General features: G+C 38.6%; 1 protein-coding gene and 1 pseudogene across 10 annotated transcripts in view; one reads left to right on the top strand and one right to left on the bottom strand.

Annotated features, from left to right (window-relative positions):
• Positions 1 to 21467, top strand: part of dbnlb (drebrin-like b) — a 35373-nt gene that overhangs the window by 8905 nt on the left and 5001 nt on the right. For 3 of the 10 annotated variants that reach the window (XM_088335291.1, XM_088335290.1, XM_088335294.1), the window contains exons 6-12: positions 7896 to 7973; positions 12065 to 12216; positions 12276 to 12330; positions 15434 to 15557; positions 15760 to 15870; positions 17955 to 18029; positions 18172 to 18230. In XM_088335291.1, the coding sequence (XP_088191417.1) occupies positions 7896 to 7973; positions 12065 to 12216; positions 12276 to 12330; positions 15434 to 15557; positions 15760 to 15870; positions 17955 to 18029; positions 18172 to 18230 (654 nt within the window). The remainder of the gene's footprint in view (positions 1 to 7895; positions 7974 to 12064; positions 12217 to 12275; positions 12331 to 15433; positions 15558 to 15759; positions 15871 to 17954; positions 18030 to 18171; positions 18231 to 21467) is intronic. The other 7 variants (XM_088335297.1, XM_088335295.1, XM_088335300.1 and 4 more) reach the window with 5 other exon arrangements.
• Positions 5325 to 7009, bottom strand: LOC148364923 (SCAN domain-containing protein 3-like; annotated as a pseudogene).

The following is a 21467-nucleotide window of genomic DNA, read 5'->3' as shown; positions in this document are numbered from 1 at the left end:
TATATTCATGCAGTTTTAATCACTTCAGATTTTTCAGTTTATATATTCTTCGTGGTTTGTTTGTCCCGCCACATTTGTAATGCCTTCTCAAGGTCCAATTGCAGCAACGGAATTTCCATAGCTAATTTCTGGTTTTCATTGTCGTTGTGCCGATTCAATGTGCTTTTCTGAAAGTTCGTATTGCGAAATGATTAATGCAATCCAGTTTTTTTGTCACGCTGGGTGCACACATCACAGAACATGTAGCCTCCATTATCATCCTTCTCATAGCGTAACCAGGAATATAATTGATTAATTCTGGCAGAAATGTCATTTTCTTGCTTGGAGTATTCTTTTGTTTAACTTTCGTCGAATCATTCGCTTCAAAACACGTGTTTTCCTTGCCTTCGCGGTCTTCTGAAGAATTTCTCCGCCTTTTTTTTCGTGTCGGAATTATTGCCGTTGTTACCACTTTCTGTATTATGTTTCGACTTATTACCGACACTGAAGAAATTACCAATTTTTTGTTGATTTGCACCTAATACCAACTGTTTTTACGGAGACATACTTCTTTCACTCGACAATCACCAAAACAATGACGTCGTCTCGAAGCAACGAAATCTCGTTTGCCAAGATCGTCGCGAGACCAAAACAACAATGGTGGATCTGCCTGACAAAAAGTTTGGAGTGCGGTAAATCTTTGTTAAAAAAAAAAAAATAATCTGGTAATAATGACAATTTGGTGTCAAAAAAGTTGCGTCCCGGGGACGCACATTGATTTGACACGATGCGTCCCCAGCAAATATGATGCGTCTGGGACGCAGGGACGCGGGCAAATGATAACACTGCTGTCTGCATTGTCTGAACCTAATGAACAGAGTAAGGACAAACAGACCTGACATTGAAGAAAGGAAATGCATTCTAAAATGCTACTGGATGTATAAGAACACAGTAGACTTGCAAAGACGATTTGGAAGGGGGTTTACCAACACAAGTTACCATCACTTGAATTGGAGACAAGTTTGAAGCTGATGGAATTGTTTCGCAAGTGTCCCCGAAGACCATGTACATTGACAAGCCCCCCAAAGAAGATTTTCTGACAAGGAAGTCATAGAAAGTATTTGCGAAAAGCTAGTTGTGAGGTAGGCATTTCAAAATATGTCTATCACATCTTAAACGTTTTCAATTGAGAAGTTTAATTTCATGATTAGTCCATCCTGGCAATGGCGATGATCCAGTACAGTATTGTGAGTGGTACCTGGAACGATGTAATGAAGATGCACACTTCCATTCACGTTTCATGAAAAAACAGCAAACTTTTTTTTTCAAAGTCAACTCTGGTTGTCATCACTCTGAAAATGTGTGTAGTTTATACAGAAAGAATAAATGATTGGAATATCAGGAGCTAAAATGTGTACATTTCTGGGACACCCTGTATTCACAAATGTAATATATATTATTAGCATATTGTTTAGTACATTTTTTTCCATACATTTTTGCCTTTTTAATTGGTCTTACTTTCTTTGCATGGAAAGGAAGCCCTCTAGTCTCCATATACTGTGTAATGACATCAGAGGTCATTCTTTCATTGCACCTTTGGACCTTTATTCTAGATCAGTGGTTTTCAAACTTTCTTCGGTGACGTACCCCCTTAGAAATATATTTTTCGTCAAGTACCCCCTGACACGGGCAAAACATTTACATTGGATGTTCAAACAAAAAATAAACAAGACTTTAACCATCAGAAGGCATAAAACCTTTCAAAACTCAAATGTGCAAAATACTGCTAATAATAAATATGAATGAATGAATGAATGAAAATTTTATTTCGAACATAAAAATAAAAACAGGACAAAAACAATGAGTCAACAACGAAATAATGTCCCACAAAATGTTCGAAAAGGGGTAGTCAGAAGCAGATGCTTATTTTTCCTACCCCTTTATCTTCCCTATTAAATACATTTTATAGATAGCTCCCTCTTGTGTACAATACAACAAAATCTCATGGATATACTTATTACATAGGTCAGATATCAATAATTATAAGTTACAATAATTACATATTTTATACACTAATCTTCGCAATACCCATCCCTCAACGTCATAATGCGCATAATGTCACTGCGGCACCAGTGATAATATCAATAAAAATAAACACAATATTTATAACAGTTCTGATGTGATAATAGCACAATAACAACAAGTTAGCCATGGTTTGAAGTGCAGTATTTCCAGTCTCCCTCATATCCCATTTTCTTCATCTCTGTATTTCGCCAGTAATGCTTTTTTGTATTTAAATTTGAACACATGGATATTTGGACATTGTTTGATTTCATTTTGCAAATTATTCCAAAGTCTGACTCCACACACAGACACACACATACTTCTCCTGGTGGTTCTCACCTTTGGGATTTTGAATTCACCACAGCCCCTCAAGTTATAATTTCCCTCTTTCCGAGTGAATAATCTTTGTATGTTTTCTGGCACTATGTTTTTGTTGACTTTAAATAACAGTTGTGAAGTGAAAAATTTTATTAAATCATCCAGTTTCAATAAATTGGACTGCATGAATAAAATATTGGTATGATCCCGATATCCTACCCTGTGTATGGTTCTTATTGCACGTTTTTGAAGGATAAAAAGGGGCTGTAGTGAACTTTTGTAATTATTTCCCCAGACTTCTGCACCATATGTTAAATATGGCAGAATGAGAGAACAATATAATAAATACAATGCATTATAATGTAAAAGAACTTTGGTTTTATTAATTATTGAAATGCTTTTAGATACCTTTGTTTGTATGTGTCTGTGTGTTTTCCAACTTAGTTTATTGTCTATTATGACCCCTAAAAACTTAATTTCTGATACAATGTCTATTGTGACACCATCCATTTTTACTTCTAAATTTTGATTTGCCTTACGATTACCAAAGAATATTACTTTGGTTTTATTTAAATTTAAAGATAATTTATTTATATCCATCCATACTTTTAGGTTAATTAGTTCACGATTAATACAGGTTACCAAATCCATATAGTTATCATTTGAATAGAAAATGTTAGTGTCATCTGCAAATACTACTATTTTCAATAGTTTTGAAACATTAAAAATATCGTTAATATATAAATTAAATAGCTTTGGTCCCAGGATAGAACCCTGTGGTACTCCACAACAGATGTCCAAATAATCAGATGAAAACTCTCCCATTTTTACATATTGCTTCCTCCCCGTCAAATAACTTTGAATCCATTTCAAAGCCACTCCCCTGATGCCATATCTTTCCAGTTTTTTTAATAGTATATTATGATTAATGGTATCAAATGCTTTTTTTTTAAGTCAATAAATACCCCGACTGCGTATCTCTTCTTTTCTATACTGTGGGTGATTTCTTCTACTGCATCAATAATTGCCATTGTTGCTGATCTGTTTGCTCTAAAACCATATTGACTTTCATTAATCAATTTATGTTTATCTACAAATTGTTCCAGTCTATTATTGTAAAGTCTCTCTAATATTTTAGAGAACTGAGGAAGCAGAGATACCGGTCTATAGTTTGTAAAAATGTGCTTGTTCCCATTTTTGTATATTGGTATAACTTTTGCTATTTTCATTTGATTTGGAAATGTGCCTGTTAGAAATGATAGATTACAGATGTAGGTCAATGGTTTCACAATGCTGTTTATAATTTGCTTAATTAGTACCATATCGATGTCAAAACAATCCATAGACGTTTTGTTTTTACAGTTGTTAACCACGTCTAAGATTTCTGATTCCGTAACCCCAGATAAAAACATGGTCTTGGAGTTCATTTTTATTAGTGACTCAAATTGTTTACCACTGCACTCTGGGATATTTGCAGCGAGCTCTGGTCCAACATTTACAAAATAACTATTGAAATTCTCCACAACTTGATTTAAATTATAATTTTCACTGTTCTTATCAATAAAATAGTTTGGATATGCATTGCTTACATTCTTTCCTTTTATTATACTATTTAATATATCCCAAATACCTTTGATATTACTTTTGTTATGATGTAATAAATTGGTATAGTCTAATTTCTTGCTTGCTCTTAATATTCCTGTCAATTTGTTTTTATACGTTTTATACCGGGTTTCGGCTTCCTTAGTTCTTAGTTTAATAAATTTTCTATATAAGTAGTTTTTTTTCTTACAAGCATTATGTAAACCCTTAGTTATCCATGGATGATTTACAGATTTAGTCTTAATATTAATTTGTCTCATTGGGCAATTTTTGTTGTACTTGTTGGTGAATATTTCCAAAAATATGTCAAACGCACCATCCACATCATCTGTACCATATATAGCATTCCAGTTTTGTTTAACTAAGTCATCATACAGTGATATAATAGTCGCTTCAGTTCTAACTCGTTTGTAAACATAATCCTTAATTGATTCTTGTCTAGTAACCTTTTCATCATATACTGTAAATACTGGTAGGTGATCAGAAATATCACAAACCAGTAACCCGCTGACATTTGTAAATTCCATATTATTTGTAAATATATTGTCAATGAGTGTTGCACTGTGTGAAGTGAGTCTACTAGGCCTTAATATAGTTGGGTACAAACTCATACTGTACATCATATTAATATAGTCATCAATGTTTTTATGGTTGTTTGGATTCATTAGATCGATGTTGAAATCTCCACAAATGAATAGTGTTTTGGCGTTTATCGTTGAATATGTTTTTTCAGCCCAGTTTGTGAAGGTTTCCAGATTTGAGCCCGGTGTTCTATACACACAACTGACTATGATATTTTTCCTTTTTTCATTTATAATTTCTATTGTAATACATTCAAGTAAATCGTCAATGACAAATGACATGTTTTGTAATATTTTCGATTTTAATCTTTTTAAAATAATATACATGGAAAAACAAAACATGTTCACAGAAATAAAACTATAATGTAATTCTAATTGCATAATTTTAGGTTTACTAAATAAATTAACTTCATAAATAAAGATTTGCTCACAACTAATTAATGTTAACTCTTAGGATTAAAAAAGATTGCATGTGAATCACTTTGCATTGAACATTTGACTTGAATTGAACATGTGACCGGCAGTGATTTACAATAAGTTTTACCATTGTTAGAAGAGGTTACAAAGAGAATCCAAAGCCACCCTTTCATGGGATTGACAATGGTCCGTTGCACCTCACTGAGTTTTGGTGGTAAGGTGGCGACTGCAGTGATCAAGCTATTCTCCAGGCACAATCAGTTTCTTGGCTTTGTTTTGACCAGCATAATTGTTGAGAAGGAGGCCTCACATAGATTTTTGGATGCAAACGGTAGCAGCCGCACGGATGCTTTTTGTCACAGCTCAGGGTGTTCCTGCCTCACACACAGCCAAAACTGTGAGAGTGGATGCACCAAACGTCATCTGCAGGCCACGGTCCGATGCCACTTCCATCAGTTTTTCCTGATGAGTGGCAGGAAGTATGCCTCTGTTTGCTTCAAAAAAGAGAACTTTGGTTTCTCACCCAATCCAGCTGCACATATTTCTCATCCATATTAGTAAAGTAGGAGTGAAACCCACTGATCAAGTTAGCCATTTGTACCACTATGACTAACGTCACTGGAGCTGTCGCCACATCCTCAGTGGAGAGAAACACGTCCAACTGAGGAAATCGGGTGAAATCCTCCTGATCACATGCCCTTTTCCTCATCCCAGCTTATTCAGCAAACCACCCACCTTGTCATACAGGTTCAGGATGCTGGTGTCCTTGCCCTTCAGGGACATGTTCAGTTCATTCAGTTTGCTGAATTTCGAGATTTATTATTGGGATCAGCCTACTGATGGCTGCTAGATAGCAAAGCTTTGCAAGCCAGTCTGTGTTTCTCAAACATGGTGGCATGGGGAGATCCTTGCTCTGTCAGGAAGGTGTGCACTTCAGCTCGCAACTCAAACAGCCTGCTTAATTCCCCTTCCACGGGACAGCCAGCGCAGTTCGGTATGAAGGAGCAGTTCTGTGTGTTCAGCTCCCGTATTTTCACAGAGGCTGCGGAACAAATGTGAGTTAATTGGCCTTGACTTGATAAAGTTTATAACTTTAATGCTGTCATCCAAAACATCGTGCAACACAGGGCTCATTTTCTTGGACGCTAGCGCCTCCCTGTGTATCACACAATGCGTCCATTTCGGGATTTTCTATTTTAATCCGTGCTATGAGCCCTTTTGTACTGCCCGTCATTGATGCAGCTGCATCTTTGCAGACTCTGCTGCAGGATTTCCAGCTGATAGCGTTTCTGGTTAAAAGAAAAAAAAAATGTTAATGACATTAAAAATGTCCTCTCCAGTTATTCGATCCTCCATTTCTTTGCGGAATAGAATCTGTTCACAGATGTCGTTCGTGTCACTGTACAGTATCTTACAAATGCAACAAGTTGCGTATGACCACTCACATCAGTGGATTTATCCAGCTGCAGTGAAAATTAGTCGCCAAGTTTCACCACAACTTGTTCGACAATGTCTGTGCACACGATATCTATTCTGCAGCAAACGGTGTCATTAGACAGAGGCACAGTTTTTCATGTACCCACAGATTTTTTTTTTTTTTTTTTGTCAAGCATAGTTTCGGCCAATACCACAGAGGAGCAGTAGGTCCTCCGCTATAGTGAACTTTCGCTTCAGCAACAAGAAAAGACACAGCGTAAGAAGCCTCCAGGGCTTTGGCTAATGTAGTGGAGGCTTTTCGCATTGTGGCTTGGGATGACTTGAAGTCAGAAACTTTTCTCCTGAAGAACTCTGCCTTACCAACGTGACATCCATGTTTTGTGGTGAGATGCCGCTGGAGGTCTGCCAGCTTCATGCTAGAGTTGGCTAATTTCTTCCCGCCCCAAAAAAAAAAATACCTGGGGTGGGTCAGAACTCATGGATGTAAAGCCCATTAAAAGATATTCTTCCATGTACTTTCTGAACTCTGTCGCCTTTGGTTTTGTCTTCTTCTTCACTTGTCCAACAGTACTTTCAGCAGCATGGCTGCTGCGCTTTAGCCACGTCTCCATAGGTACAGAGTTATGGTTACGACAGGTTGTTGATGAGTGTGTCGGTGGGTCAAACTGACTCTGTGTGGGGGGGACAGTTTTATTTCAAAGGATATTGAAATTAAAAAGTGAAAAGAAAATCAGTGCATGATCACATATTCATATTTTATTGAACTTTTTCCAAATGTTTTCCGAGATTTATTAGGATGAGCCTACTGATTCAGATATTTTGAAAAGCTTCACGTACCTCCACTTACCCCCATTTGAGAACCACTGTTGTAGATTATGCTGCCACCTGTATTGTTTTTTTTTCCAGAAGTGCAATTCACATTCTGTCTGTACTGGTTCCAACATTAGTTGAAATTTATATTTAAAATAGTGCTTGTTGTGGATTTATTTCTTGGAATATTCTGTACTATGGCTTCACATCTGAGTGTAAAATGTTGACATGGTCACGGCAATTTTTATAATTCAAAAAATAATGATACAGAAGAGTTGGCTGACTGGTTAGACACCCACTTCACTATTCAGGGCGAACCTACAGGCTTTCTGATCTGCAGCGGTCTGTGTATTTATCAGACTGTGGTGATAGCAAATTCCAGGCGTGAGCAAGCATTTGGCATCTGTGCCAAGGCTGCTATTGTCAATGCTTATTTGTACCCAATCCTAACATCAACACACAAGTAAAAAAAAAAGGGGGGGAAGCATGAAAAAGCTTAAATTTTCTCAGTGGTATGGAAAATGAATGAAATGAAAATAAGAGTTTCTGAACAGTGTTGTGTAAGTGTAGGTCAGCTCTACTGCCGAGTGCTAATGAAGCATTTGTAAAAATTAGCAAATTAGCATCACTTCTGTTCTAATTTTGTTTTGTTGCTTGATGAATTTGTGCATGCTGTTTTTGATGCAGGGATCTGTTTATCAGAAAACCAACGCGATGTCAGAAATCAGGAAGACCAACAAGGATACATTCTGGGCACAGGCAGAGGTACTGATGCATTTTCCTACACATCACTGTCTATATTAGGGGTCGGGAACTTTTTTGACCCAAAGAGCCATCCATCCCTTATCTACACCGCTTATTCTCAGAAGGGTTGCGGGCATGCTAGAGCCCATCCCAACTGTCTTTGGGCAGTAGGCAGGGGACACCCTGAACTGGTTGCCAGCCAGTCGCAGGGCACACAGAGACAGACAACTCACTCGGTCACTCACTCCTAGGTACGATTTTAACTGGCCAATTAACCTGACATACATGTTTTGGGAGGAAACCTGAGTGCCCGGAGGAAACACACTCAAGCACAGGAAGAACATTCAAACTCTGCACAGAAAAGCTGGTAGCTGGATTTGAACCCATGACTCCAGAACAATGCCGCGGAAGCGCTAACAACTAAGCTGCCGTACCGCTACTCTTCAGTCCTCAGTCACGTCTACCACGAAAGGCACGCTGGGCGATAGGGTGCAGCTCACATTTCATATCAAATCAGACTTAAATGTGCGCCCTATTGGCGTGAAAATATGGTAAATATACCACTAGTCGGTTCCTTACGAGTGTTTAGGCTCATTTTGACTGTCATTTTGGTTTCAAAACAAATCATGGTTTCAAAACACGTTGCAAGCAAACTTTGGTGTAAAAAATGTCACAAAATACTGCAATCACCATGGATATCGTAGTATTTACCCTTGGCGCAGTTTGCACTGAGTGGTTTGGTGACATTTTTATTCATTTACAGTTTGACTTTAGTGTTTTTATAATGAAGGTGTCTCAAGAGTCAGAAGAACGTTTTTACAGAAAAAAATGCTCATTCCCAAGAACCAGCAAACATGGAGTTGAATTTGAAACCTTGCCTGTCATTATGAAGAGATTTGGTCTCGTGCTCCGGATGGTCGCGACGTATGGCCCATGTGCTGATCTCAAGGCAGGCTTAACGTGGCTGTGTAGTGCAATGAGTCAGGCAGGAAAAAAGAGGGTGAGCTATCAATCAGCTACTCTTTTTATATGGACCCGTGACTCTCGACCAGATCATGCCGCTTTGGCTTGGTCTCAGTTATGTCATACCATCAGTATCGGATGCCGGTGTTTGAAATTGTTAAACTTGTTGAAAGCCAAAGAAGTGAAAACTTTTCGTATTGTTCTTTACTTAAGAATGTCCCTCCAATCTAAATAATTATGAATTGTGAGAACATAATTTTATCATTACGTTGCCTTGGACGTTTTAATTAGATTCAAAACTTCGTTATCAGATTTCATTATGGTACATGGTGAATTGGTACGTCCGGGAACTGTCCGAAAGGGGACGCCGTCGTTTCCAAAGTGAGTTATTTGAAACAAATAAGGTGGAATTCATTTTTGTGCTGGGCTTATTTGCGCTTCACCAGGTAAAAAGTAACCACTTTCACCTTTACTCACTTTACTCACTCTTCCTTATTTGAGAACTTTGTATTTCAATGTCGGCATATCAATGAATATCTCTGTGATGACAACTGCTTGCTGTGGCGCGCATGATGTCTTTCTCATTGTGAAGCTTTCATTGTTTGCTGTTTTCTATTGAGATAAAAACATTTAGTATGAGTATCATTATGAAACAATTTTAAGGACACAATCACTCACACTTAGAAAAAAAAAAAAAAAAAACTTGATGCTTATTCTTAAACCTAAGTTGATCTTTTTTATCAAGGACAATTAAACACTGCATAATCCTATTCCCTTCAGGTACATGTTAATGATAAAATTATTGTTCATTTGATTTTTTTTTGTTTGGTGCAAATAATTTGTTGTTCCCTTTTGTAATGTAGTGGTGAGCATGTTTTTTTTTTGTGTTACATAAACTTCGTTCATTCATTTAACTGAAATAAAAAGTATCTCGCTCACACACACGGTCCTTATTAAGCGATCAAGCAGATGCTAGCACAGGGTTGGGCAAACTTTTTGACTCGAGGGCCACAATGAGTTCTAAAATTTGACAGCGGGGCCGAGCCAAGAACCGATGGATTGAGTGTTATATAAATTACATACAGGATTTGTCTTATTAATGATTAATTTAATTACATTTCAGTTGAATAAACACAGCAGGAAAACTCACCATCAGTTTCAGTGGGAACAGTGTTGTTGATCCCCGTTTTGTCAGTGCATCAAAGTCTCGAGTAAGTTTTGTTGTGGCGATTCTCAGGATACCTCTGAGGTGTTGGTCAGTTATCCTGGATCCGTGACGGGCTTTGTTCATGTTCATAACACTGAATGTCTGCTCACATACATAGGTCGAGCCAAACAAGGCAAGAATCTTCTGTGCCTTCTGCCGTAGGTTTAGAAAGGTGGCTTCGTTCAGTGAAGCATAAAAGTCGTTAAGAGTGTTGAACTTTTCCTTCAAAGTGGCGTCAGACTGAAGATCGATCAGTTCCAATTGCACCTCATGTGGTACTGTTTCAGGGTCTTGTGAGAAGGGACAAGACATGAGATGAAGTGACTCATCAATGTTTTCAAAATCAGAGAACCGGCAGACACCTTGTCATACAAGTCCTATCCCCGCGTTGTTCCCTTCATGGTCAAAAACTCCTCCGTTATCTCAAAGCTGTCATTTATTCCTCGGATAAAAATTAGGAGCTGCGCTGTGTCTTTCATGTCATTACTTTCATCCAGTGCAAGTGAATATAACTGAAAGAACTCCGCCTTTTTGTTTAGCTGGCTGGATATATGTTCATCAATTAGTTCCACACGGCGAGTCACAGTCCGACGTGACAAACTGATTTTTTTCAAACTTGCGGGTCTCCACCATGCAGTCTTTCAAAAACTCCCATTCGGAGAAAGGCTTGCTAGCTGCTGCTAATTTGAATGCCAGCAAAAAGCTTGCCTTGGTAGTTGACTCCTGAAGCGCAGTTTGTCGGTGAAATTTTTTTTGCGGGGGGACAGTAAATTGGCTGCCATTCTCTCAGCTTTAGCTCCCTGTTCTTGTGCCGACAGCTTGCTGGAATAATTGGAATGCTTCGTAGCAAAGTGACGGCTAATATTGTACTCCTTAAAAATCGCGACACTTTCTTGACATATCAAGCATACAACCTTTGATCAGACTTCTTTAAAAAAAATATGTCTTTTTCTTTTTTTTCAAACCCACTGCTGCTCTCTTGCTTTTTTAAAAATCTATACATGAGAATACACTCCTGATGGAAACCCAAGCTTGCCAAGCTAGTGAAATCTGTGCTGTGCATACCCGCAACAGCAGTGATAGACAATCTGAGAACGTCACTGAAAACCTTGCTTAGTATACACAATCTTGTTCCAGCATGACCTAAACAATGCAAATAATAACCTGCTTTTGAAATTGCTATTTAAATGATCGTTTTAGGCTTTAATTATTTCACTGGACTAAAGACTAGCAAACGAGGCCGCAATTTGCAAACCATCAGCAAGGCCAGGTAGCACAGTCAAAACTTTTATCGTTTTTATATTTTGCATAATTTATAACCTTTATTTGTTTATTCATGTTTGAATTGTATTATATTACACTGAGCTATTGCTCTTTGAACACAATAGTGTTTTTTTTTTTGTATATTCTTGTTGGAGTCAATTTAGGTTATAAGTAGGCTTATTTTTACGCATGCTAAACTTTGTTTATATATTTTTTCAATAGTGGTCTTAATACGTTATTTTTTTTAATTAGTAGCTTTGTTTTCTATCTAGCTTGTTTATATATTATGTTAAATTACTCTTTACAGCGGACCGGTTTTTAGTCAATGTGACTTTTTTTTTTTTTTATTCTAATGTGTTCCTGAAAGAGTTCCTCTTTATTGTGTTTCAATGGTTCTCAAAGCAGGTTGCTATTGTGTTTTTTGATGCAAATAATTAAAAAATAACATTCTTCTTTTTGTATCTAGTTGGTGCTTTTGCTCTTCAATCATTTCCTTAGATTTTAAATTTTCAAACTAAAGAAATAAGAAATTTAACAGTCCTGTCAAGTTAATTAGTTGGTTTGGATCGGGTTTCAATATTTGCGGTTTGTGTTCCCAACCACTCTTCTATATTCTTTGAGACAATAGGTGTCCTTTTACATTGAAATCGGTGCTCGCTCTTTGTTTTTTGTACACCAGAAAGAAGAAGAGAGCCGTCGCCTGGAGGAGCGCCGCAAAGCAGACGAAGAGCGCCAGCATCTGGAGAAGGAGAGAAAAGAGAGGGAAGCCAAGGAGGCAGCATTGAGGGACAGACGGGACAAGGAGAGGGCTGTAGAACTCGAGCAACAGAAGTAGGTGGCAGAAAGTCTGCATGTCGGACATTGGTCTGATTTGTTTATTGCTTGGACAGGAAGTACCAGCAGCAGCAGGAGGCTGAAAGCAGAGCGCAAGAGAAGCAAAGTTGGGTCAGTGTGTGATCTTCTTTTGCTTTAAGACCATGTCACTATCATGAGGACATAGAGAAAAACTGTTTTCACCTTCCGATAGCGTTGGGGGTCAGAAACCTGTGGCCCTTAGGGCTGCCATAGTGGCTCCCTAGATGTTTTTCAGGAACCCTTTTTTTTCCTAGAATAAATATTTAATATAGAATAGAATTTACTTTTATTGTCATTCTTTGTAACCATGCACTCAGAACAAAATGTCGATACACCTGACCCGTACACTTAAACTGTAGCAAACCAATGCAGCCGCAGCCAAACAGGGCGCTGCCATTTTAGACCCAACTGCTGTGTTGGGAGTCATTAGGTGACCAAACCCCCCAATTCCAACCCTTAGTGCCGAGCGCTAAGCAGGGAGGCAATGAGTACCAATGTTGTAAGTCTTGGGTATGACTCGGTCGAGTCTTGAACCAGCGACCTCCCAGTCTCTGAGCGGGCGCCCTACCATCTGGGCTACCGAGCTGATCAAGTTTCATGTATGGACCACCTTTTCTTTTAATTCATAAGGCTGTTTTTTTAGGATTTTAATTTTTTTCTGGCTCTATATATGTTTGTGTTGTTGTTGTTTTTTGGGAGGGGTTTTTATGTGTATTTCAATATTTTGGGTTTCCAACACCTGCTTTAGCGCGTGGGGAAATACAACTTTGTTGGTGATATAAAGGGTTTTTGTCTGCTTTTTGGGCCTGGCCGTAGTGGGTCAAGAGCATTTTGTTGACATGATGGCTCTTAGAGAAAATGATAATTGCAAAATATTTGCACGTACATAATGTGGGGTTCATCAAGCTGTTTTTTGTATGTGTACAACTTGGGCCACAACATTATTGCCGCAAAGGGAAAAAAGGGATACTGTTTAGCCAATCAGAATGAATTCGACTGACAGACATACATAGCACAAGTAGCCATGGCGTTTGTGATCAATTATATTAGGGGTCTCAAGTTTTTCAAGCTGGTAGCTTTTTTTTAATTTATTTATTTATTTTAATCGAGCACAGGGCGCCCAGTTTTAAGGATATCTAGAACAACAACTTAAATTATTACTATGTTGTTAACATGTTAATCCACAGTTCACGGATCCCTTAACAACCATAATCGTTGGGGTACCTCTTTCTGTGGTGTCTTGGGCAAGTACAGCCTGGCGGCGCCCATCCCTCTCCAGGCCAATTTTTTTGGGTAGCGGTTTGCTTCGCCACATGAAACGGAGAGTACTAGTTTCCATGATTACCAGGAGCAGGATAACTATTCTGATCTGACTCAGATACAGTTCATTATTTGGTCAGCGTTCTTTTTTTGGTGAAGTGTCTTACTGCTCTTCAGGGAAAGCCAGGCCTCCGCATTGACGGACAATCGCATGTGACGATGCTAATACTAGATTCTAAATCACTGGGTAAAACAATATTGTTTGATGACAGTTTCAGCCAATGGTGGTGACCTAAATCAAATCTAAATGCGAACAATATTGTATCATAACTCTTATAGCTTAAAGTATGTAGTTCTTGCAACTCGATTGCAGCATGTACAGTGCATGATAGTTTGAAACCGTTTTAGGCTCCAAATAAAGTCATAACTTAGTATTAGTTTTGGGGATGTAGGTGAACAGCATTGTATATCCCCAGTGACATTTTTGAGAGGCATGCTATAGGCAAATGCATAATTGGCCACTAGGTGGGGTCTGTGCACCTGCTCCTTCCCATTGGAAGTAGGGATACCGTAAACTTCAGGCTATAAGTCACAATTTTTTTCCTAGGTTTTTAACCCTGTAGCTTATGCAATGATGCGGCTAATTTATGCAAGTTTATTGTAACCTCGCTCCTTTTGCATGAATAAAATTAGCGTGAACAGACCATCATGGAAAAGGTGTCAATCAAAAGGGGAGGGCTGAGTACCATATTGAGAATAATTTTACAAGTCTGTTATCTATGAATTAAAATGAGGTTAAACGAACGAATTACAAGGAACGTCCAACAAAGCAGAAATGTTTTAGACGGATTCAGTGTTCATTTTACCTCAAAGTGCTGGGTCCCGGGGAATCGCATGCTCAAAAATCAATCAACACAGATCTATGGGTCCCCAAAATTTTGTGTTATCGAGGTTGAAATTGTAAATCGTCGAGAAATATATAATATAAATCGAGGGATTCAGTGTCTTGTCCAAGGACACTTCGACATTTAACACGGAGGAGCCGGGAATCGAACCTGTGATCTCTTGATCCCAAGATGAGCGCTCTACCTCCTGAGCTAATGAAGCCCTAAATTCTTTGGATTGTTCTTGATGTAACAAACTCATTTTAGCGGACATTCAGAGAAGTTGAATACGGCCAGAGGACATAATGGTGAGTTACCCTGGCTTTATAGTTCTTGGGTATCTTGTTCCAGACTGATTGTGATGCTTCTGTGATGAGTACATTTTAAAATGGTCATCATGTATTGAATCCCAGGAGTTTAATGAGCTTTCCAATGATATGTGGCATGATTTATTTCGGCAAAGGTTTAGGGGTTAGGGTACCATATATTATCAAAAGTCTTTCTCCGTACAATCTGTCCCTGTAGATATTGTGTTTCAATGTGGGCACATGCAGCTTATCCATCCATCCATTTTCTGGGCCGCTTGGTACGGCTTACGTGCAATATTTTTTTCCTTAAAATGTACCAGGTGTGCTCTACAGTCCAAATTTTATGGAAAATAGACTCGGTCAACAACTAAAGTATCATTTTACTAGAAAATCACAATGACCCAGCCCTGGTGAACTATTTATACAGGTCCCCAGGCACCTCATCTGTCCTTAAGGGGCACCATGTTGGAGACTCATGTTTTATATGATCCTGAATCTAAGTTATTTGGATTTTTTTTGTGTGTTATATATATATATATATATATATATATATTAATCCATCAATCGTCTTCCGCTTATCTGGGGTCAGGTTGCGGGGGCCGCAGCCTTAAATCTAACTATGTTTGGGAAACACTGCTATATTTTTCTTGAATTTAGTTTTTCCTAACTGTGGGTATAGATTAATTTCACACTTAATTTATATTTTTTTCCCCAACTAATCCGCTGCTGTCGGTGTTGTAGGAGGCAGCTTCCCTCATCTTTCAGAGAGCATCCAATCCCCGAGACATGTGGAAACAGCAAGACAGGGGAATCACCCTCAATGATTCCAGAGTAACCTGTGCTGCACATGCCAGCCCCCAGTTAGGTATAGCCGCCACAGTGCATAACTTTACCACCTCTGCTCTTTTTCCAAGCAGTGGCTAAATTTGTCCAAAACCCGTCCTCTTGTATCGCTCTGTCCATGATCTCACTTGAACTTGTTTGTGTGTCTCCAATCGTGCGTCTCTTCCATTTTTGATTGTCTCTACTTGTGCATGCTTTCGATTTCATGGTCTACCCTGCCTCAGAGCGTCTGCAAGGCCCTTTTCTGTTTAAGTATGAGAGCAAGCCAACAAACTCCCCTCAGCGCCAAGTGTCCCCGGTGCCGGCAAGCTCCATCACCCATCTCCACGCCACAGGTGTGAGCTTACACCTCCATTGCAACATTGACAATCACGGTAGACCAAAATGTTTGCGCTACACTTTACACAGGACATTTGTTCATTCCGTGCTGGGGTGTCAAAGTCATTTTAGCTCGGGGCCACATGCAATTGGGCACTGTCCAGACCATCCTGTGCATAGAGATCAGAGCTCGAAATTATGAAATTAATTCACTAGCAAATTTGGCCAGAAATGCAGTGCATATTGGGCAAAAGCAAATGCAAGTTTCCCCTGCGGTGTATTAAGCGCGGTCTTTCAAAGTCAATGTAAGCACAACATTGCGAATAATAAAGCGAGCATGTTTGCTCAAGTTTTCCAAAAGAGAGTCATTAGGGGTGGTTGAGGTTGGGGGCTTGTAGGAGCTTTAAATTGTCTTATTTTTTTCGCACTAAGACAATTAAATATAGAGATACAAGTGTGGTTTACTTTAAGGATCGTAGCTACGTGAGCTTTTGTACGTATGTGACTACGTCAATGTTGTTGTGCAGGTTTAGACAAGCAGCTCTTTCGGCTCGGCTCACTAAAAAGAGCTGGCTCTTTTGGCACCCAAACAGCTCTTTTGATTATTTTTGTCACCAATTATGTCACCAATTATTATGTTACATTGTGCACAAATCACTTAAAAAGGGGGAGTAAAATATTGAATATATAACAAAAAATAGACAAAAATGAGAAACAAAAGAAAAAAGTAGAGTGGATAGGATAAAAGTTGTAGGAAAAATTGAAAATGAAGCAAGGAAAAAGTAAAGCTAGGAAAAAAGGAAAAAAAGTAACAATGAAGCAAAAGGAAACTAGAGAACAAAAAAAGGCGAGAAATACGACGTAAGGAGCTATGTGAAATGTAATTGAATTTGATATCAGGTTTTGGACATGTTAGGTAATGATTTGGTTGCAACGCCCGGGATTGATGTTGCTTACCAATGTTCCAAGCGAAGGTCACAGACTTTGTATGATTGCTCAGAGCTGTGGAAGCTTAGAGAGAACATTGTCCACATGGTAGAAGATACATTTTCTCTGGAGCTGGACTAGTAAATGAATGGCGTAAAAAGGTGTCTCAAGCGAAGGGCTGGAGGTCTTTTTAGACAATCACAGTTAAATTATGATTCAGGGATGTAAGATTTGATTATAAAACGATAAGGGTTTTTTTTTTAAACTCATTTTTTGCCTACAAGATTTAATCTCTTGTAGTGTTTATCACCTGTACATTTATAAAACGGGTCCTATTTCTATTTCATGTTAAGGCGGGTGCTTCAAACTATCATCAGGGCCACAAGTTTAAATATAGCTTCTTAAAACAAATACATCCAGTTGCCATTTTTTTTCTTACTGCCTTAAACAGCGTGTCCTTGACTTCAATTTTAATTAAAATAACATCTAGATGGGTTTCCTGAACGTTGATTAATGATAGTCAGCAAATACAGCTACAGTTGGGGATTTGTGCCTGGCTATGGCTACCTCCATAGACATATACAGTGGGACCTCGCTACTTCCCGGTTCCACGTTCGCGGGTTCAGAGCTTCGCGGGTCTAAAAAATAAAGATAATAAAATAATTTAAAAAATAAATTGAAAAAAATATTTTTAAGCATTTTTGAAGGGGTGTTGCTGCTTCTTGGATTTTCGCAGGTTTTTTTGGTCCCCATTAACCGCGATAACCGAGGGATTACTGTATAACTACAAGTTATTGTTTGATGTAATGTAGCTAATTTTTTTCTTGCTTCTAAAAATGCAAAATGATATGGTGGGGGCACATTTTGCTCGTGGGCCATTGATTTGACACATATGCCCTAGTGGAGCAGGATGAATTTGCTGTGACTGTCGCAATGTGTTGCTCACACAGAGAATGTCTTAATTCTCAAAATCATTTCTGGAAAACGGCTTTTATTCATTTGTTCTTTTTTTTTGTTGCCATTTTGGTACTTACTGTCATTTCATCATTAATCAATCAACAATATTACATTGACATTGTCATTAGCCTTCCAGTCTGCTGCCGCTGGTGGTTTTCATCCTGTGTGGGATTGTGTGTTTCTATCCATGCCTGTTCTTGTGTTTTGGGGCAATAAGAGCCAGATGTAGACGAAGGGCAATCCAGGTGTGAGTATGACCAGCCTGAGGCAGCTCCAGAGGAGACCTCGAAAGGTGCGGAACGGTTTTAAGTTTTTGAACTATCCAAGTGGCCTCATCAAAACTTGTTTTGACAGCACCTGCTCCATGAGTTCAGTTGCCTCACAGTCGGCATCTGACGTCTGCTGCTACTTTTTTTTTTTTTTTTACTTTACAGAGGAAGTGCGAGCGTCCAGCCCTTGTATGCTGGAGCCTTCGTATGAAGATCCCCCTCAGGTGTTTGATTTATTCCTAAGCACCAGAGCGTTTTATTGCCATGATGGCCTTTGGAGAAACTTGAACTTGTAAAAGATTTGCGTGTAGATTAGTTTTTATACACATGTGTACAACTTACATCATAATCTTATTGACGCACAGGCAGAAAAGGGGCGGGGTGACTGTTTAGCCAATCAGAATGCAGAACACACTGCACAATGGAAATGGCAAGTATCGGAATTGTGAAAACTAAACCCCAACACAGCAAGGGATTACTATACAGTAGTACCATTTCATACGAGCTTTATTCGTTCCAAAATTGTGCTTGTAGCTGGAATTGCGTGTGTATTGAGCTCATTGTCCTGCTGTGAAATAGTTGAAACAAATTGGTCTTTCCCTTTTTTTCCTCAAAAGTATCCAAGTGAACGCTTAATATACCTATAAAACACATCTTCCGTATGTCTAAAAACACATTAAAATAGTAATTAAACATAAAAATCACAGTAATAAGATAAATTAGATGACATTAAATAAATAAAAATGAAAATAAAACGTGAGTTCATCATAAGCCGTTACCATGGAGGAAGTTGCGGTAACGAAATGTGGACGAAGGGGTCGAGAGTGCATTTGCACAAATGGAAGGTTGACAGAGATTGCATCCCTTCAACTAGTTCGTTTTCTCCGTATTTTATACGTTTTTTGATAATTTTTAATTGCGAATGCCATATAACAATTTTTTTTTAGGGAAAATAACATTAAAAATTTACCGATCTTGTCTTCCTCCTTTCTTTTCAAATCCGCATAGTTTTGGTCACTAGTAGCATACGACAATTTCTAATATTTTTACGTTATTCCACATAATCTTTTGCTGTGAGTAAATAGGTGCCATGTTGTGTATACTGTATAAGATTAATTATTGCTTAAGTGGAATTGCAAATATAAATAAGGGGAGCAATTGGCTGAGATTGACATGTATGAGGTTGAGAAAGTTGTTGACTCATTAGCACTTACTGTACACCTAAAATTAAAGTGACTGTTACTTGAACCCCTTGACGCAGGCTGGCCGTCAAACTAAGACGCAGTCTGACCTACGAACAAGATAGTTTCCGGACGATTGTTCGTAAGTTGAATTTGTTCGTAAGTTGCTTTAGTGCTATATTTTGTATGTTTAAGGTTTATATAAGTATGTTTAAGGCTTGTATAAGTAAACTGTATTGTTTTGTACTAAAAAAAAAAAATAATCATTTCATGAAATAAATATGCTAAATAAAGATAGATAATTTTAAGTTTCTTACTTTTGGAAGATGAGCTTAGACTGATAGGCGACTTCCTCCGTGGTAAAAAACGGCCGAAAAAAAGTGATCCAACCATTGTTTTCAACAGCATCAAACTGCCATATTCCACTTTCGTTTCAAATGAAACTGCTCGCCTCTTTACACTTTGCACCAGGAGTCTGCAACCTTTTCGGTGAGGAGTGCCACTTTCAAATTTCCTTGTAAATTAGTGTGCCACACCAAGATTAATGACTCGCACATTTTTTTTATATCCAATTGAGCTGTCATTTTATACCTGGGGTGGCGAACATGCGGCTCTTTGCCAACAAGAATGCGTCTCTTTGCCTCATCATATTTTCTATATACTGTGGCTCTTTGCCTCGTTTCATGTTTAGTTTTTTTTTCCCCTCTTAAAACACACTTGAATCCATCAGAGTTAATAACTAATAAATAGGATTTTGAAATTAATTTGGCAGATGTGTTTTTTTATGCTGCTCCGGACACATAACTGACTGCCAATTATCTGCGTAGGTTACGTCTATTGTCGGTCAGTGCGTGGTGTGGCTCTTTGACTCTCAGTTAAAAATTTCAGCTCTTTGTGTCAAACTTGTTCGCCACCCTTGTTTTACACTATTCAAAATGTACAACATGGATAGACATTGAAATCGTATAACTGACGAATTTATCTAGCAATATTCTTGTTCATCAACAAACTGAAAAATGAATGTGAGCAACGCGTGGAAAGGCCTGTAGACATCCATGACTTCAACTTTTGACCACAAGAATCAACCATTCTTCATCAACAATGAACTATAATCAAAAAACAAGTGATATGGACAGCTACCAAACTATACACCAGTTAAATCTTAGAAAATATCAAATTGAAACACACACGCTTTCTGCCAGCCCCTCCTCTTGACGTTCAACACTACTGGCTGACATGGGGATGTGTTTAATTCTTGTTTTTGATTGTCTATTTGTTAGGCAAGCCACCAAACAAAGCCTCCGAGCTCGAAAAGAACGCTTCTTTAATATATTCGGATTAAGTAAAAGATTTTCCGCGCTTTGCTATGCAGTGAGCAAAGGTGTTTTTAGCAGTGACAATGGTTTTCAAGGTCTGTGTTTGTTTGCAGTACCTGGACACATCACGTTTTAATGACTTCGCCTTGTCAGACTCGTCCTTCAATTCATGTTCATGATTCGTTACATATTGACGTTTAACCCTTGATGTGCGAGGTATAACGCTCTCGAGGCATAATGCACAAACAGCACGGTCATTTTTTCCGCACAAAGCCCCGGTCATTTGCCCACGCTGGCTGAAAAGAACGACATTCTTTCGCTGGAAGAGTTGTCATGATTCATTCATTTATCGCGCGCCTGTGTTTCGTTGGCTGGGTTAAAACATGGATCTCTCCTCTCGGCGCCGCGCAGATACACACTCACAAACGGAGCAGATGAGGAGGGTGCGACCGTAAAGCCTCTAAACAACACGGAGTGCGACTGAAAATGTCTTAAATTTTAGGTAAATGCGCTTTAAATAAAAAAAAATTATTTTGCCCTGCGCTCGTTTGCCACTGCTGGCATGCGTGTCATAGGTTGTCGACCCCTGCTTTACACCAACCATATTGAATAAAAATGTCAAAGTTCTTAGCGCGCTGGAGATACAGTATCGAATGTTTACACACAAACTAGGAAGAGGAAGTGGATTTCTTCTTCGGGGTGGATGCTAAGTAACCTCTCACAGCGCCACCACACGCCAGTAGCCGCTTAAAGAAACTCTACAGTAATGTCCGGTAGTCGGGGGGGGAAGGTGCACACAATACAAAATCTAACTTACTGCAATGTCCGGAAAATTTTGGACATCCCGTAAAAACGTATTCTTATCTACAGTTTTTCGTAAGTCGAATTGTCGTAATTAGGGAAGCGTCTCTATTGATATTTAATCTGTACAACGTCACCAGTCACTGAAATACCATCCATCCAT

The sequence above is a fragment of the Urocampus carinirostris genome, chromosome 5 (genome assembly GCF_059441175.1).
Source record: "Urocampus carinirostris isolate Australia breed hairy pipefish chromosome 5, RoL_Ucar_1.0, whole genome shotgun sequence".
Classification (NCBI taxonomy): Eukaryota; Metazoa; Chordata; class Actinopteri; order Syngnathiformes; family Syngnathidae; genus Urocampus; species Urocampus carinirostris.
The sequence above is the reverse complement of the archived record's forward strand: the minus strand, read 5'-3'. Positions and strand labels throughout refer to the sequence as shown.